Below are 18,806 nucleotides of genomic sequence, written 5' to 3'. Positions count from 1 at the left end.
ATGGGAAGATTTCTTTCTGGAGAAGCCAGAACCTTGGAATATTTTGAAATCTGGCCATTTGGGCTTTCTAGACGCTCTGAGCTGGATGTCTGAGGATTCAGTTTTGTCCCTGCATGTGGTCTCCCTGAGGTGTTTTTTTTCTTTGAAACTTTATTTTTTTTGATTGCAGTGCTCAAGAATTGTGACTGCTTTGGGGAGGAAAAATAACTTTGGTTTCTTTGCTAGTAAATAATGCTTTCTGTTAAAAATATTGCGGTTCTGAGCTGTTACTTGATTTAGGAAGGACTAACCGCACTTTTCTTCTGAACCAATGCTTGTGATTATTGTTAACCAAGAATGGAACTTTGTCTTACTCCTCCCCCTTTGCATTCCTCCCTAGGGATTTTGGCAATTGGTCTTATTAATGAAGCTCTGGATGAAGGGGACACCAAGAAGACTCTTCAAGCCTTACAGACTCCTGCAGCAAAATTGGAGGGTGTAGCCCCAAAGGTAGCACAGCATTACCAGGATACACTACTTCGAGCCAAGAGAGAGAAAGCGCAGGTGAGTGCATTTAAATGCACCTCTTAAAAGACCTTTGCATTAGTGTTATTGGATTCCTGCTGGTCTTGAAAGTCAGGAATCAAAATTGGCAATGGCGAGATGGGCATTCTGCATACCTTCAACCAATCTTAACCAGTCAGAAAGAGATTTCAGCTAGCAGTGTGAATCCATGAACTGTGGAGATGGGTATAAGGATATTAAGTGCACATGGTGTCTTGCTATAGCTAAACTCGGGTCCCAAGTGAGATACATATCTTTTTTGTGAAAAAATAATATTCATTATCTGTTTTTGTGAGGAGACAGTGTTCATTCCAGGAGTACTGAACTGCTGATTGCAAGTTTTCTGCAAGCTTAAGTATTTTATTCTAATGTTCTGTGTTAAATGTAGTCTTAGGTATAGTTACATATGTGGCAAAAAAGAAAGTTTCTGGAAGCAGAGAAATCTGTAAAGTAATAAATGAGAAAAAAAATGTGAAACAACATATATGCTACCAGCAAATTATATGCTGCTGTTCACCTGATGGCACTTCCATACCTTATGACTTTTTTGAGCAGAAGTTGTCATTAGCTAAGGACTTCTACCTACTTGTACGTAGTTGCAGTTTTCAGTAACTGAAAGGTGAAGATGAAGAGAGGAAGAACAAGTTTCATCTTACAGGTATAAGAAAGGATGACGAGTGCACGTGTGTGTATGCAAGGGATTTTTGGGTAGTAGGGATAGGACACGGATTTTTTTTTCCATATCTATTTATGGAGAAGTAGCAGATGTCTGCATTCAGTAGCTTGAGAGTTTTTTGTTTTCTTTTTTCTGCTGTGGAGCTCATTGCTCTAGTAGCAATGCACAATTTTGTATAGAGGCTGAGGGCTAGATTATGTTGAACATTTTGGTTTTGACTAAAGGTAAACCAGTGTGATGATAGTAGCTGAAAACTATACGAAATTCTGATGAAAATCATTAAGCAGTTTTCCCAAGGGTCTTGACAGGGTTAATGTTCCTCAGGATCCATTTTGTGCTGAAGCATTTCCTCTCGCTGAGTCAGAATGAAACAATGAAATCTTTTTATCCTGTACTTAAACTTGTGCCAGATTGTGCTGGTAACTTCTGAGTTGGTATGAAATTACCTTATTTAGGCATAAGATAAATAAAGGGCTTCTCCCAGCAGCATGGGAGTAATTCCAGAAGTAGAAAGATCATATTGTACAGTTACCATGTGGGGAAAATAAGCACAATCTGAAGTCAGCTGTTATGAACTAGTGATTTCTGTACCTTGGGGCTGAGAAGGATTATTGTTCACCTGAAGATGTTGTCTGTTTGCTTGTTTGATTAGGGAATGCTGTATCATGCATGTTTCTGATGTGATGAGGTGAGAGAGAAAAAAACAGACTCCATAGTATGTTTTACACTGTGTGTATCATGCATAAAGCCTTGCAGCAGTGAAACTGTAGAGAAGCACAACATGGTTTTGGTAGTTTTCAGGTTGACTTCTGTGGATAGATAGTACAGTTGAGTTACAGTGATGATTCTCCCCCACATCCTAGACAGGAATTTTGCTGTTGCTGGTACTCTTGTGGGACTGTCTGGCTTTCAGATGAAATCTGGCTGTGAAGGTCTTGTTAAGCTCTTGAAGGAAGTATCATTTAGCCAGTTAGTTTCAGATCTACCAAAACAGTGGTTAAAATATGGAAAGCATAAGGAAATGTACATTTTAAATCTGGCCTTAAAGCTCTTGAATGTTGTAAATAGTGGTTCTTTTGTGCACTGTGATTATTATTCCCATCCAGAAATAAAGATTTCCTGTGTTCTCTTTGTATGAGGAAAGTTGTCCGAGGGATGGTAGTTACATCTTAGTATTTCTCTTGGTAGCCACCTACAGGAAACACCAGTGGGTGGGGATAAGCTTATGCTTGGCAACTGCTGGGTCATTGTTCTTTATGTATATTTTGGGACTTGCAAAACACTTGTCCCTTTCCTCCTCTCAAATTTCTGCATGTAACATGAGCTCATTTGGATAGATTTCCCAGCCAAAATACAGGATACTGTGTGATCCCTGCTCCTTGACAAGCAATCTGTTAAAATAAAGATTTAAAACATGGCTTTGACTGCTGTGTTATGTGACCCATCCACAGCACATATGATGCTTTTTGCTTTGTTAGTTTGTACAGGTTTGTGAAGTTTTTTGGGCACAGAAATTAACAGCCTGATGTGACGTTAGTTACCCAAAGGTTTATTAGTTTCTGCACACAGATGTACATCAGCAGCTCTCTGTAGTCCTCTTCTGTTGAAGGACTAACTTCCTGGGAAATCATATACTCTTGGCTAGTATGGCTTTAGGACTAGCTGGTACTAAGTCCTTGGTCTTGTGTTCACTCAGCTTATTAGAGTGATTCTTATTGAATTGATTCTTGTTTGTTATGTTTTCTGAGATTTTTTTTTTTTGTCTAGGAGAAGGTATTGAGTTTGGTAATGCCATAGTAGTCTCTGCCAGTCACAAATCCACATGATGTCCCTGTGCAGGAGTTAGGAAGAACTGAAATACTTCTTTTTCCCTCTGTTATGGAAAACTACTCTGTTGGCTGTATCTGAATATAAGTTATCTTACTTGGAAAAAATTGGGATACTTTTCTCCTGATATTGTATATTTTTCTTGTTTTATTCTCTTCAGGACACACAGGATGAAACAGCTGTACTTTGGCTAGATGAAATTCAGGATGGGATTCATAAGGCTAACAAGGACACAGAGGAGTCCCAGAGATGTAAGTATTATTGCGCAGTATTGCAGTTAATCCCCACTACCAGCCAAATAACAGTTCTTTAAGGAAAAGTTGGGGGCTAGAAATGTCATGTACACGTGGCAAAGGAAACCAAAAGAGCCTACAGGCTTCTGGTGCAGGTGTGGTTTTTTGAGGAGTGAATGTCAGATTCTTCAAATACTAAATTTCTTCTATTGTGGGGGAATATGCATTTTTTCCAGTTTTGCATGTGACCATTAGATCATGTTACCTTGTTGAACAAATCTCTTTCAAATTGTTTGTCGTTTGCGACTAATTGTGCGTGTCTGTGGGGTGATTGGTTAGAAGTGAGAGTGTTCACGTGCACTATTGAAATGGTGTTTGCTGGTGAGCATTACCTTTTATTTGCATGAGGTACTGTTGTCTTGTCTTGGTTCTCTTAGGTGTTACCAGACAAACACTCCCATGTTTTTCAGATACAGGGAGTACTACATGTCAGTGATACTCACCTTTGCTCCTTAACGCAGTTTGCAGGTGGACTGGTCCACCCATTGTTGCATCCCAGTCTTTATAATGATGTTGTTTCTGTCTGCAGAAAAATTAAGTAATTACTGCTCTGGTTGTTGAAAAGGCCTCTTTTGAGTTGTGACTGGCTCTGCCTGGAGCAACTGTGTTAACTGAACCAGACATCAGAGGAGAGCTGTCACTGTGTGTGTTGAAAAGTTCTGGTGGTAAATCAGCACCATTCTGGGACTTTAGGCACACACATTATGTGCTGTCAGGTGCATTTCCACACATGGTTCGATACTCTGTACTGAAGAGGCCTCTATACTGCAAGTTGCCCATTTGGTTTTTTTATTTATCTTTCATGTTTATTACTGAAATAATAAAATTTGTGTATCTTACATACAACCCAGCTATAAGGGTGTGTTCATGTTGCCTTGCTCTGTTCTGCCATTCTGTGCTTGCTGTGAACTACTGAGCCCCTGGGCTAACTTACTTTCTGGTGTTATCCAAGTCTCCTTAGGAATTCTGGCCATTAATGAAGCAGTAGATCACGGTGACGTTAGCCAGACCCTGAGTGCCTTGCGTTCACCTGATGTTGGGCTATACGGAGTCACTCCAGAATGTGCCGAGACGTACCAGCAAGAATTGTCAGAAGTTAAGAAAAGGGCAGCAGGTACACCTTAAGTAGCTAACTATTTTTGAAATAAATGCAAGATTATTGTATATGGAATTGGAACTAGAGGTAAAAAAGCCTCTGGGAAAAAATCTTGTGTAGTAGATAGCAACTGTGGATGCTTTGTGAAATAAGGTTTTTTTTTTCTTTAAAAAAGAGTGTGAATAGTATAATGTTCACTTATGGAATGTGTTGTGTTTAGGCAGTTCTCATATGAGGTCATTAGGGACTCAGAAACATTCCTTTCCTTGCCTGGAGGAAGACGAATCTGTAAAGTAAATTTCCTGATTGTAACATTTGTATGTGTGAAAGGTAATACACTTGTCGGAGTTTCAGACTTCTAATTGCAGTTTCTGCTCTTAGGGGGCAATGGCAGCGAGTGGGTGAAACACTGGGTGAGAGGAGGCTATCATTATTATCATAATCTGCGGACCAAAGAGGGAGGATGGGATGAACCAGCAGAGTTTGTGCAAAATGACACTCAGCTGTCACGGGAAGAGATACAGGTAGAGTAATAGATTAACACATGCTCCTTCTCTCAAAAGTTGATGTTCTCACCATTCCCACCCTTAATGCAGCTCTAAGATAGAATGCTTCAATGCCATAGTCGTGTTAACATGCTTAGTAACTCATTTGATTTGCTAGGCATCATCAGACTGTGTGTGTTACAACTCCTTGTCCTATTTCATAAACATTTATCCTGTCTCTAAAAGAGTACAGGACTATGATGTTACTGTTTTTTGAAAGACAACTTTGGAGTTTCTTGTAAGCACAGTGTGGAAAGCCGATGTAACATCCTTTTTCTTGTATTTACATTTTCTTTTTCTGGCTTCTCTTCCTATCATAACATTAAATCAGAGCACCATATCTGGAGTCACTGCAGCATACAACCGAGAACAGTTGTGGCTTGCAAATGAGAACCTGATTATGAAACTTCAGGCTTGCTGTCGAGGGTATCTTGTTCGCCAGGAATTCAACTCAAGAATGAATTTTTTGAAGAAGCAAGTCCCAGCAATCACTTGCATTCAGGTATTGATACCGTTTAATTCTGTTTGGAACTTGTACTCTGCAGTTGTTTTCTGTACACAAGCTTATTAACAGTTTTTGTTCAATTCAGGTAGTTACAGCACACAATTGTCTTTGTCTTGTATTGTTACTTATCTAAAAACATTTCCTTCTCCAGTGAGTTTTAGTATATTATTTCCTTCTAGGTGTCATATATAATCAATCCAATAATCACATAGAATTGGAGAGAGAAAAAGTTATTTGAGGAAGCTTTAGCAACTACTTTTTTACACATTTCAGTGTTTCGGGAGTAAAGAAATATGTAGTGTGTTGTTGGTGATAGTACCATGAGATGCATTGCTGTTGTGATTCATCATGAATTAAAGAGAAACAACATGGTCCTTCAGTATTCTTGCTTCTCTTCAAATTTGTCCAGGGATTTGGAGGACTGGGGACCTGAAGGAGATGGTTGGATAATTTAGCATGAAATCGGGTGCATTTACAGGACAGCCACAAAAAAATTCTTCCTGTGATGTTGTAAATAAAATGTGTACAGTGCAATAGTTGCTTTGCACCCTATTACCATTTTATTATTTCAGCAGTATATGTCCATTTGTTTTTGCCTAAGTAGCACATACTCTGCCTGTATATTTAACAAAACCTGCACACCCACTCCCAGCTCATAAAAATAACACACACTCCCTTTAAGCGTAGTTCAACCCCTTGCCTGACTTCTCTTCCCAAGTGTGGATGGCAGTGGGTCCGCTGAGAAGGCTTAAAAATGGTTACACCATTGTTCTCAGCAGCGGCAGCTAACACATGATCCTCATGTAGAACGGTTTCTGTCAACTTGACTGTTTCACTGTATCCTTGACCTCTAACTGTGCTTCAGAAGGCCCAGGCTCTTCATGGGGTAATTTCAAGTCTCTCATGATTACATTTGGAAAATAGTTAATGCTTCACACTGTGTATCTCTTGATGAGACAAGCGGGTTTCCTTCATGTTTCATTTAGCCAAAAGGGCAGTTGGAAGTGAGAAACACAAAGAAGCTCAGATTTGTAGTTACTTCTGTTCAATTGGAAAAGTAAACTGAGTGTGCCTATTTTGTTTTCAGTCTCAATGGCGTGGCTACAAGCAAAGGAAGGCATATCAAATCCGTTTGGATTACTTACGTGCACAAAAGGACCAAGTAGTAAAGGTAGTGCAGGTTCTCTGCTGACTGTTTTGGTAAACCTTTGGGGTAGAGAACTTTGTAGATAAGGTTTCTATCTGAGTGTTTTGGTTACCTTTCAATAGATTCAGTCAATGACCAGGATGTATCAAGCCAGAAGACGTTACAGAGATCGTCTGCAGTATTTCAGAAACCACGTAAGAGGCTATCTTGTTAAATGTATTCTGTACCTGACTTTGGTACTCTTTCCAGAATGATGTCAAGTGATTTTTTTGTTTCTTAAATCCTAGATAAATGATGTCATAAAAATTCAAGCCTTTATTCGAGCAAACAAAGCCCGAGAAGACTACAAAACCCTCAGTAAGTAGGGATAAAAGAGGATAAAACTGATGTGCCTCAAATCTCTGTTTGTGAGGGATCATAGATTCATAGAAGAGATTCCCCAACTCTCTCTGCCTGTCTCCATAGGAGAGATGCTCCAGCCCCATATCATCTTTGTAGCCCTCCTCTGGACTCGGTCCTGCGGCTCCACATCCTTCTTACTATATTGGGGGCCCCAGAGCTGAACACAGTACTACAGGTGGGGTCTCATTAGAGTAGAGTAGAGGAGGAGAAACACCTGCCTTATCTCCTGACCACACTGCTTTTGATGCAGCTCAGGATGCAGTTGGCTTTCTGTGCTGCAAGTGCACATTGCTGGGTCATGTCAAGCTTCTTGTCAACCAATATTCTGTGTGATCTATAACGTCAAGGTGGTTTTGAGGAGCAGTTGGGATGAAGTTGATAGGGCAGTGCAGGGAGTAGGTAGTTCTTGAGGCTGAGGGAGAAGTTGATTCTAGCTGCCTCTTTTTTTTTTTTTTTTTTTCCTGCTGAAAAGTAGAACTGTAGCTTTGCAGTTAGCTCTGACAGTGTGGACTACCCTATGCTAATACTGACTTTGTTCTTGATTTAGTTATCTTACAATTTTCTCAGAACAGGAGAATCAAAGTGTCTGAAGCTTTTTAGACAAGATGGTACTAATTGACTCTGGGTGCTCCTTGATGTGCCATTTAAACATAGATAAGGCATATATTTACTTCTGTTTTTCATCCTCTAGTGTTGTCTATTTCTTGCCTGTTTTTAGTTAATGATGAAAATCCACCTATGGCTGTGGTTCGGAAATTTGTCCACTTGCTTGATCAGAGTGACCAAGATTTTCAGGAGGAGCTTGAACTAATGAAACTGCGTGAAGAAGTTGTAACCTTGATCCGATCCAATCAGCAACTGGAAAATGACCTCAATCTCATGGACATCAAAATTGGTTTGCTAGTGAAAAACAAAATTACATTGCAGGTAAGAAATGTGTTGTTGGGAGACCAGCCACACGTATAATTGAGCCCAGTGGTAGTTAGCATGGAGAGCTCCTGGTCTCAGATGTTGGTTGCTCAGGCCCAGTGGAAAACATTTCCCCTGACTTAGTTTTTACTCCCAGTATGTTCTAGGTTCATTCCACTAATTTAGTATGTATCCCTAGAGAGAAAACTGTAGGAGGAGAAGAAACAAGTCCTGAAGCTAAAAAAACATAACAAGACTACCTTGATCTAACAAATGCAACAGGTTTTGTATTGAAAAGCTTTGAGACTCTTCTTTGTTGCTCCTTTGTGGTTAAACAAGTCACATGCCACAAGCTTTCAGCCAGGGGGGTGATTTTGGAGGCAGGAGACACTTGTGCTTGTGCACCTTGGTTGCTTGTTGGTTAAAGGGAAGCACCCTCTATCTAAGCTTGGCTGGTGTGATTCATTTCCCACCCCCCCCCCCCCAAAAAAAAAAAAAAAAAGGCTCTTGCTGATACGGTATTGTCTTTTCTTCAAGCTGAAGTACTGGTCAGCTTTTCATGTGGTCCTGAATTCATCACACTAGGCTTCTCTGAGTGCAAAATCTCAACTGCTGTAGCGAAATTTATCTTAGAAGGAAGCTGCAGTGGTTGGGCTGATGATTGCAGTGAAAAGTGCCATTGCTGTCAGAGTATGCGGAGTATGCGGAGGTAGTGAGCTAGCTGAATATGGAACAGTATTTATAAACTGTGAGCCCAGTTGAAAAAAGGAAAACATTTCAAAGTGTCTTCAGAATGCTACCAGCTCTGATCGTAATTGCTTCCAAGAGTGCCTAACCCTTCTAGGGTTTCAGACAAATTCACAGAGTCAGGAACAAAGCAGAACATATACTTCCAGTTGGAGAAACTGCTGCTGTAGCAAACAATGCTTCACTTCAATAGCCCCAGGCATTCCTTGACCCTGCATTTCCACATCCAAGAGAAGTGGCTCTCAGATGCAACTGTTTTTCAGTTTCTTCTTTGAAACTTCTTAGAGTGAAATCTGTACCTGTTCTTTCTTTCCAGGACGTTGTTTCTCATAGCAAAAAACTTACCAAGAAGAACAAGGAACAGCTCTCTGACATGATGATGCTGAACAAACAAAGGGGAGGTTTGAAAGCATTGAGCAAAGAAAAGAGAGAAAAGTTGGAAGCCTATCAGCATTTGTTCTACCTCCTTCAGGTAACCAACTTCTTACATTGCTCAGTAACCTTTTGTCATAGAAGGTTTTATGTCTTAGCACAGTCTTTGCTTGTGCGCTGTAGTTGTCATAGAAGCAGTAAGGTTGGAAAAGACCTTTAAAATCAAGTCCAGCCAGCAACTGTTTTGAGCCACCTTAGTTTTTAGCAACACCAGCGGGGACATGCACACTAAGTAATTTTTCTTGTTGTTGTAGACTAACCCAACCTACTTGGCCAAGCTGATTTTTCAGATGCCTCAAAACAAATCCACAAAATTCATGGATTCTGTCATCTTCACGCTGTATAACTATGCATCCAATCAAAGAGAGGAATACCTGTTGTTGCGACTTTTCCAAACAGCACTGCAGGAAGAGATCAAGTATGTGGTAGCATATGGCACATTCTTGCTGTTGAATCAGTTTTGGCAGTTCCTGAAAATGAGGCACATTTTCATGTGAAGTCTAGTGCTTATATGCAGATAATGCTAATCTGTCCCTTCACTGTCCTTTTCCCATTTCATATCTATTAATGTAGTCTATCAAAGAAGAATCAAGTTTGTCCAAAGAAGATGAAGGCTTTTCACTTCAATCAAGATTTCACTGCTCAACATGGCAGTTACTTCTGATCTGATGCAAAGTCATGCTGAAATTCAGTCTAATCTCAGTTCTCCAGTGTCTGATTATAAATATGTCCAACAAACTGCAAACTCAGGCTTTAAGAGCCAGGAAGAGAGCTAAATCTAAGCTATCTGGATTTCCAATAACTAACGAGGAGTCTGAAATCTCTGTTGTTTGGCATTTCTGTTTCCTGTCAGTGTTAGAAACTCTGGCTGTCCAACTCAGACATGTTTTGTTGGATTGGTTAGGCCTTAGGAGCTCAGTGTTACATGACTTACATGACTGTAACTCAAAGTGTGAGTTTGAGTTACATGACTTTACAATGCAGAGTGGCACAACTTGCTGTGAGGAAGAATATGCAATGAACTTTTTGAGGAACTGCCCTCAAGCATTTTTGGGAATGCTTTTTAAGCATGAAGATGATATATGCCCTGAAACGAATAACAACTTCTAAAAAACTTGTGTGTCTCCCCCCGCCACCCCACCCACAAAGTTATGCTTGGAACAGTAGTCCAGGGAAGCGTAGGCAGTGACAGAGTTATGCATACCTCAAATTTCATATAGATTCTTTCTTCTTCAGATCAAAAGTAGACCAGATACATGAGATTGTGACTGGGAATCCTACTGTTATTAAAATGGTGGTAAGTTTCAATCGTGGTGCCCGTGGTCAGAATGCCCTGAGGCAGATCCTTGCACCAGTTGTGAAGGAAATCATCGATGACAAGTCACTTAATATCAAAACTGATCCTGTGGATATTTACAAGTCTTGGGTTAACCAGATGGAATCCCAAACTGGAGAGGCCAGGTATGGGACCTGTTAATACTGTATTTTTCTAAACATTGCTTAGCTGCTTTGCATTGCTCAGTTAGTCATTCAAAACCATCCCTGACTCCACTGCATGCATCTGTCCAACTGACTGTCTCGTCAAGACAGCTTTCATCTGAGAGTTCTAAAGTTCCTACTCTGGTTATGGTGCTGAGAGTATTGAACAGGAATGTCATTAAATGATGGGAAAAGAAATGCTCTTTGGTGGTTTCCTATGTTAACTTGATAGTTAGCTATGAGATGCCCTCTAACCTAAAAGAATGTACTGTAAGAAAATGTATTTGGGAATTGTTTCCATGTCAGTGCCTGTTCACGTCACGCTTGGCCCGTGCAAACAGGTACTGTTCTCAAGCACACAAAGCCTCTCTTGCTGGCTGAAAGCATCACATTGCGTTTAATTCTCCTTGGTCCTAACATCTTTCTAATTAATATCAGCCATTGATGACAGTTGTATTGAGCTGTGTGATTTTGTGTCATTCTGGTTTCTTTTTCTTCAGTGGTTGTCATTTGCTAGAACTTGAGGATTCTGTTATTGGGGTTATATTGGGTTTTTTAATGTACTAAAAAAAAAAAAAAAAAAAAAAAAGCAAAAGCCATACAGATGGATGACTTCCTCCATATCTAAAGCAGTCATATACCTTTGCAGACTTTATGCAAAATCCTGGACATGGTAAAAATTGAAGTGATAATGTGTATTCAGATTCTTCTCTATACATAAGATTTAGGATATACCTTTATGAATTACCAGCTTAATTTGTCTGTGTTCACTGGAATATTATGCAATAGTTTCAGCTGATTGAAAAAAAGATAACTATTCCTTCAGCAGCATGTTATATTGATTTTATGGATGCTGCTCTGCTTGTGTCCAAGTTTTCATCATCTTAATACTCAAATGCATAGCTTTCATTTTCACCAGTTTGCAGTCTGAAGTACCACTATGTATTGTGGATGGTGCTTTTTTTGCCTAGTGTGCATGCTGTAAAAAAGATCAGTTTTGAGTTAGCTAGGTCTTTCTCTCACTGGCCAGTGCAAGGGAAAGTAAAGGAAGTAAAAGCAAAAGAATTTCAGTTCTGACAGCACCAACCAGGTTAATTCAAGGCAGTGCATAGTTTTTGGCAGCAAAGTGAATATAAGCATGTTTCTGTGTCAGGCTATACGTTCTTGAAGTGTACTACCCTGAGTAATATTCTCCTGTGTATGTCTGACTTTTTCAAAAAGCAAACTGCCATATGATGTTACTCCTGAGCAAGCCCTAAGTCATGAAGAGGTGAGGACACGCCTGGATGCCTCAATCAGAAACATGAGGACAGTGACAGACAAGTTCCTGTCTGCCATTATTAGTTCGGTGGACAAAATCCCGTGAGTCTGATGCACCAGTGTTATCCCTGAGAAGTTGCTGGTGCCTTCATGCTTGCAACAGTCTTATTTGACCTTTTCTTTCTCTCAGGTATGGAATGCGTTTCATTGCCAAGGTCCTGAAAGACTCCCTGCATGAGAAGTTTCCTGATGCTGGTGAGGATGAGCTTCTGAAGGTGAGGACCTATACACCTTCGTGAATTATTGACAGCCAAATTGGCTGTGGTGAGCACATCTCATTCTTCTCTCTTGTTAGGTGTATGTGTGGAGAGGAGCACATATAAACCTATTCATTTACCTCTACAGATAGAAAATATTTCACATCAGGCTACTGACGTTATCTTCATACACATTGCTTGAGATGTAATACATTGTTTAGAAAGAAGGTCTAAACTTCTGTTTTGTTCTATGCTTCTGTTTTGTTTTTAGTATCTTGGGCATTTGGACCGTTAGGTTTCTTGACCTGGGGTTTACTGTTGCTCCTAGAAAATAAACCTTGGGTTAATTAATGTGATCACTGCCTGCTGCTCCTTCCTTAAAGAGACAAATTAAGAAGTCTGTGTGCCAAATTCTGATATTCCTAATGCCCCATCTGTAACACACTGGGATATTTTGACGGCAGTATGTAGAATCGCTTCCTATGATGCCTGGTCAGTTTTGTATTTCGTATTTCAGTTGGTTTGGAGAACTAAAAGGATCCTAATCTTAGTTGCTCTTAGATGACTACAGCATTGGGGTTTTTGTTGAAATTTCTTTGGTTTTGTGGCTTCTGGTAAATACTGAATTTATGCCCATGAACGCTTTACTTTTTAATAGAATATAGTTTGGTTATTAGAATGCTTGACAATGTCTCTTTAAGCTTCTCTGCCCCTGCTTCATTACAAAATAATTACCAATCTGAATGCTGTTTTCTTCTCTCTTCTAGTTCTGTGCTTTCCCATTCTGAGACATCGGTTCTTTCTATGCAGGTGAATTAATTTCTTCCATCTGTAAATTTAGGTGGAAAACTGCAGGTTTTGTTAATCCTCATGGAAATAATGTAACTGTCCACATGAAAGTCAAAACTGCAGTTGCGTGCTATGCCTACCTGTAGATTTTTTTTTTTAGCAACCGAAGATGATAATATAATATACGTTCTTTTTGCCCCAGAAGTTCATATGTCATTCAATTCAAATTCAATTTCTTTCATGGATGTTTTTTTCTTTTTACTGGCAGTAAACAGACAGTTAATGGTCAGCAGACTGTTAACATCCCATGGCATAATTTGTGAGAGTACAGCAGAGGCTTGCATAAAACACTTGTCCAAACATGGCCTCACTGAAACCAGTTATTAATTTCTGGGACATAGCAATGGCTAGGTTTTTTCTCTGTGTTTTCAGCTGTTTGTTCAGACCCCAATCTCTTCCATGCATTTTAGTCACATGAAAAGCAGGTGAAGCCAAGGTTCAGTGACCTGGCCTTCTGCAAATGAGCATGTGGTGAGAGAGCTTTTGCTTTAAATCAGCATGGTGAGTTAATACCTTTCCTTGCTAGAATTACTTTTGGCAAAATATCCAGTACAGGGTAGAAGAATATTGTGAGCATATGGATAATGTGATAATCTCTATCTGTAGTTCTTTGAAATGTACTGCTGCTCACATTTGACTTAGTAAATTGGATTTTTGAAGCATCCAATGCCATTTGTTTTCTGTACTTCTGATTTTCTTACTTCTGGATTAAATGGTTTCTCACTAACTAGGGGTCTGTGCTTGAATAGCTTGCTGGCTTATCGAAGAAGGCTTTTATTCTGAAAGAGAGAAGGGCTTTGGACAAGAAATGGAAAATAATTTCCTCAATTTAACTTCTTGGTGTGCCATTCTTCCTCCCTATTTTTGCTTTGACAGAGATGGCAGCCAATGCTTTATGCTTCTTTAAAAATTGGCTCTTGTTCCACACTGAAATTTCATTGTCTGATTCCTCTATACTCTGGTCATTCTGCCCTTTGTTAGGCTAACTCAGTTGCATTTAATTCTCCTGACAGACTGTCTCATGCTCATATCAGTAGTTCATTGGTAACTTATAGTATCTCCTATCCGTACATTTTTGTAAGTTAGAGTTCTAAATCTTTACGCCTAGGAATATCTGCTGCTGTATTGTCTTGTGACTGATAGTACTCAGACTTTCCTCTGTGTTGACTGCTCTATTGCATCTTTATGATATTGGGGTTTTTTTAACACTAGATCTTTTGGGATGGTATGTGCTTCTATAGAGGAGAACCTTTGTGTTGGAAAGAGGCTTACAATAAAATAATTTATCGAAACACAGAGTAGTTTCAAAAAAAATTTGGTTGGGTCCTGTACTTTTGTTTATTGATATATTTCTTCTCTCTTTCCCAGATTGTTGGCAACTTACTCTATTATCGCTACATGAATCCAGCCATCGTGGCACCAGATGCATTTGACATCATTGACCTTTCAGCTGGAGGTCAGCTGACGACAGATCAACGCAGAAACCTCGGTTCCATTGCAAAGATGTTACAGCATGCTGCATCCAATAAGATGTTCATGGGAGACAATGCTCATTTAAGCATCATAAATGAATACCTATTGCAGTCACACCAGAAATTCAGGTAGAAGACCGTAGCTAATTAAGTTGGGAAGTTTGTCAGAGGGTAACATTGCAAGAAAAAAGGGAAATCAGTACATTTAGAACATGGAAAATTCTGTCTCTGTCAAATTTGCAGTCTATTTAAAATAAAAGAGATTTCAGTCCAGACTGCCACAGCATCAGTGACAATGGCAGATAAAATGTGTACCTGGAATTTATGAACAATGGATTATATGTTTGTGAGATTGCAAAGTCAAGAGTTTCAAGTGTCCAGAATAAAGGTTGCTTTTGCACATACTTATTACAGCACTTTGGACGTGGACAACCAGAATAGACATACATTCTTCTGTCCTATGAGAACCCTGGTTGCACATGAAAATCTAGTGGTGGTCAGGAATAAAGCAGGTTGGCATTTAGCTATTCATGTAGACAAAGTAAGCTTTTGTTGAAGAATTGTCATATCTCCTGTGTTTTGGAAAAAGGGTAACCAGAAGTAGTTGGGGGCAAAGGATGATAATGCAGTGGGGGCAGGGGAACAAGGTCACTGAAGGCAGTTCTGTCAATTCTGAAAATGAGCAAATGTCAACATGGCCAGTATCAATGATTGAATTTACTAGGTCGCTTCTGATGTGTTAAACTAAACATGCAAACTGTAGTATGCCATACTGTACCATAGTTTAAAGAGGAGAGTCTATGCTTGAAATTGTCATGGGGAGGTAATACTCTTGACATATCACATGACTCTTGGAGTCATACTAAGTGTTCTCTCCTTCTTTGTTCTGAAGACGTTTTTTTCAGGCTGCCTGTGAGGTTCCCGAATTGCAGGATAAATTTAATATTGATGAATATTCAGACTTGGTGACTCTCACTAAACCAGTAATTTATATTTCTATCGGTGAAATCATCAATACACACACTGTAAGTATACATTAGTCATAGTTGCTCCTTATAAGCAGTGTTTGTGAAGAAAATGCTGCTTCTGTCTGAAACACAAAGTACCAAATACAAGGCTGAAAGTTGTCATGATTGTAGTTTGTTGGTTTATAGAATCAAGTTGGTTTATAGAATCAAGTTGGTTTATAGAATCAAGTTATTTAGGTGTGGCCTCACAGACTTTCTTTGGAAAGCATTTGAGTATGTGATATTGACACAGCTCTTAATATTGACATTGCTGCTTTGGAGTTCAGTGATTTTTTTCTAAAAGATACCAGCCTAAAGTAATGAAATTCTATTGCCTAGAAAAGGATGTATTGTTAAAACACAATTGTTTTTTTCTCTTCATTTAGTTGCTCTTAGACCATCAAGATGCAATTGCTCCTGAGCACAATGATCCAATTCACGAGCTGCTGGATGATCTCGGAGAGGTTCCTACAATTGAGTCCTTAATAGGTGGTCTAGTTTATTCTGCTAAAGTAATATGTGATATTACCTGAAATGACTTAAAGGTGCAGTAAAGAAACAGTAAGAAATCATCACAGGTCCTTTGGGAGGATGTGCTCTAAAAGGCAGCAGCAGATTTGTTGCAGTATATTTTCTCTGCATAATTTACTGCCCTGAAAAAAAACGAGGGGTTCTTCCTCTTCTCCCCACCCACCTCACCTCATCCCACTCTAGAAGTTTCTAGAAGACAAATGGATGTTGACGTATTTTCTTTGTTCCATTACACTGGAGCCATTTCTCTGTGCTTGTGTCCCTGTTCCAGCTTGTTTGCTAGGATCCATCCTTACTGGAGATCTGTAGGTGTTCCTTTCAGAGTGCAGTAATAAATGTATTAAATAGCATGTGTTCCTTTAAGAGTCTTTGGCATGTGGACAGGTAACATTTTTTCCCCTCCTTTAGAGTTATTTTCCATAAAGAAAATAGAATCTTATCCTCTTCTGGTTGGGGGAAGAAGGAATTAACACTACTAATCTGTGAAACTGTTCTGGAAACCTGAGACACAGTTACTGCTTCAGGATGTAACACATAGTGGAAAAATGCACAAGTTTTTCTCCTTCACTGGTTTCTGTGTTGCAGTTATTTGAAGTTTCTAGTCTAGGAGAGGGGAGGGAGGCAAACCGGGCAGAGTTTTTGGAGAGGATGCTCTGACAGCAAACACTTACCTTGAAGTTGCTTGATCAGAAAGGTTAGAACCTTCTAAAGGAGTGATTGCAAGCACATTTTCTTCCAAGCGCTGGCAAAGAACTGTTAGAGGCATTATCTGAACAAACATAGACCATGGGTTTAGCTAGAACTTGTCCTCCTTCTCCATTTCATTTCTCCTGTGTGCATTGTTTCACTGTGGCTAATATGTCAGATCTTTCTGCAGCCCTTTAAAAAATGGGGGGAAAGGTACCAACTATTGTTCTAGTGAAAGTTCATATGCAGTTAGAGCAAGAAAATTTCTTTTTGATGGGATAGCTTACTTTGTTCAAGAGATTATGACAAGTTCAGTTGCTAACAAGCTCTTTGCTCCTAGCTTGAAACATGCATTTTGATGAGGACATGAATGTATCAGCATCATCACACTTTTGTTTTCTACTTTTGGCAGTTTAGCCACTCTTCTCAGTGAGAATCTGAGATACAGTGTGGAATGCATGTAAATCTTTAAGCATGCAAAGTGGTGATTTTTGTGGTGCTTTTCTGGCCAGTGCATTCTCTCAGATTTGTTATGAAAAAGTCTGATATTCAAGATATAGTCTGATATAGTGACGATGATGCCTTTAAAGGCTGGTTTGGGTGTTGAAGTGTCCTTTGGACAGTACAGGAAACAGTCTAGATTTCTGTGTCTGTTATGTAGGAAAAAATTACAAAGTCCTAACAGTCAAGAAGGTGAAGAATGTGATTTAATCTGTAAACTCTCTCTGCTTGGCAGGGGAAGGTTCTGGCAATGTTAATGACCCCAACAGAGAAATGTTAGCAAAGACTGAGGTTTCTCTCACACTCACTAATAAATTTGACGTTCCTGGTGATGAGAATGCAGAGATGGATGCAAGGACAATTCTATTGAAGTAAGTAGGGGGTAACTACCTGGTATGTTAGTCAAAAGAAGGAGCAATTGGAACTTTGCCAGTTAATTGGCATGTAAAAATGAGAGAATTGAGGCATAATTTAAGGAAATGTGGGGGGACTGTTACTCCAAATACACTGAGATTGTAGCTGTGTCTTTTTCCATGCTGTGGCATGACTTTTAATTGATGAAGACTAATAGTCTTTTGAGAAGCATAGGTCTTATAACCTAATGGAAAGAGAGCAATGAACTGTCTGGGATTTTATTATTGCCAGAATCTTTATTCTGGAAAACTTTTGACTGACAATGACTCTTGGCTAGTTTTAAGCAAATCCCATACATCTATTGCTGAGATGTATAGAGCAGTGACCTGACATTCAAATGTATGTTTACCTCCTCTGATGCATTCCTGCTCAGATGCTAGATAGTTTAATTGAAAAATCTTTGGTCAGCATGTACTTGGCGTAGGCAGACAAGTGATCTCCCACAAGAAGATTTTGTCTCCAAAAATAACTTTAACTGGACTTCTTAAAAGATACATCAGTATTTTCCTACCCACCAGACAAAGGTGACATTGATTTCAAAAGTAAAGATTTACCAGCTGCACTGGTAGTCATTTATGTTGTGGATGATGAGAAAGGTGTATGTGTGTGTGATGCAGTTTATGTGATTCCAAAAATCCAGCCGGACTGCAGAGATGCTATTTGGTTTCATTGTGTGGCTTAAGGACAGAAGTGCTTCAGAGTGGACACCGACTGTGATTAAATCTCAGCTCAAATCAAGGAAATGACTCTGTCTAGTGCTAGACTGGAGTTGAGATCTACCTGTCTCCCGTCCACAGAAGAAAATAATCCTTTTGAGTTTTTTGATACCTGTTATGGATCACTGAAGCATGCTTATGGATGGATAATATTATAGAGCTTTTCTGGTTGCACAAATGGGCTGTGGCTGCTACCTGCTTTATCTTTCACCTTGAATGCAGTTTCTGTGGTCCACGTGGCAGTTCTGGGGCTACCTTCTAATACATGGGGTAGCCTCCTTGCTGTTTGGAGAAGTTTTGGGGAGCAAATTGTGCATATTACAGAGAGAAACCTTTTGAGGAACCAGTTTCCAATAATGCACTGTCCAAAAAGTAAAGTGCTTCTCAGGGTTCTGGTCTGGTTTAGCCTATGACTACCTGAGTGCTCATCCAGTAATAATCTTGACTTTAAATAAATCAGTAACATTGGTATTGTTGCAGAACAGAAAAGTATTAAAGATCTTTCTGTTTA

At 39.5% G+C, this 18,806-nt stretch overlaps 1 protein-coding gene across 1 annotated transcript in view; it reads left to right on the top strand.

Moving 5' to 3' along the window:
* The window catches only part of LOC119697712 (ras GTPase-activating-like protein IQGAP1), a 28,201-nt gene extending 9,460 nt beyond the window's left edge, over positions 1 to 18,741 (top strand). Inside the window, exons 10-27 of the mRNA XM_038128802.1 lie at positions 380 to 543; positions 3,207 to 3,297; positions 4,292 to 4,453; positions 4,817 to 4,959; positions 5,312 to 5,482; positions 6,573 to 6,656; positions 6,755 to 6,826; positions 6,920 to 6,989; positions 7,753 to 7,961; positions 9,007 to 9,162; positions 9,377 to 9,540; positions 10,359 to 10,583; positions 11,823 to 11,963; positions 12,052 to 12,136; positions 14,336 to 14,568; positions 15,332 to 15,464; positions 15,833 to 15,935; positions 17,401 to 18,741. Coding sequence (XP_037984730.1) covers positions 380 to 543; positions 3,207 to 3,297; positions 4,292 to 4,453; positions 4,817 to 4,959; positions 5,312 to 5,482; positions 6,573 to 6,656; positions 6,755 to 6,826; positions 6,920 to 6,989; positions 7,753 to 7,961; positions 9,007 to 9,162; positions 9,377 to 9,540; positions 10,359 to 10,583; positions 11,823 to 11,963; positions 12,052 to 12,136; positions 14,336 to 14,568; positions 15,332 to 15,464; positions 15,833 to 15,935; positions 17,401 to 17,540 — 2,546 coding nt within the window. The 3' untranslated portion in view covers positions 17,541 to 18,741. The remainder of the gene's footprint in view (positions 1 to 379; positions 544 to 3,206; positions 3,298 to 4,291; positions 4,454 to 4,816; positions 4,960 to 5,311; positions 5,483 to 6,572; positions 6,657 to 6,754; positions 6,827 to 6,919; positions 6,990 to 7,752; positions 7,962 to 9,006; positions 9,163 to 9,376; positions 9,541 to 10,358; positions 10,584 to 11,822; positions 11,964 to 12,051; positions 12,137 to 14,335; positions 14,569 to 15,331; positions 15,465 to 15,832; positions 15,936 to 17,400) is intronic.
* The last annotated feature ends 65 nt before the right edge of the window (positions 18,742 to 18,806 follow it).

This window comes from Motacilla alba, chromosome 2 (assembly GCF_015832195.1).
Source record: "Motacilla alba alba isolate MOTALB_02 chromosome 2, Motacilla_alba_V1.0_pri, whole genome shotgun sequence".
NCBI lineage: Eukaryota > Metazoa > Chordata > Aves > Passeriformes > Motacillidae > Motacilla > Motacilla alba.
The sequence above is the reverse complement of the archived record's forward strand: the minus strand, read 5'-3'. Positions and strand labels throughout refer to the sequence as shown.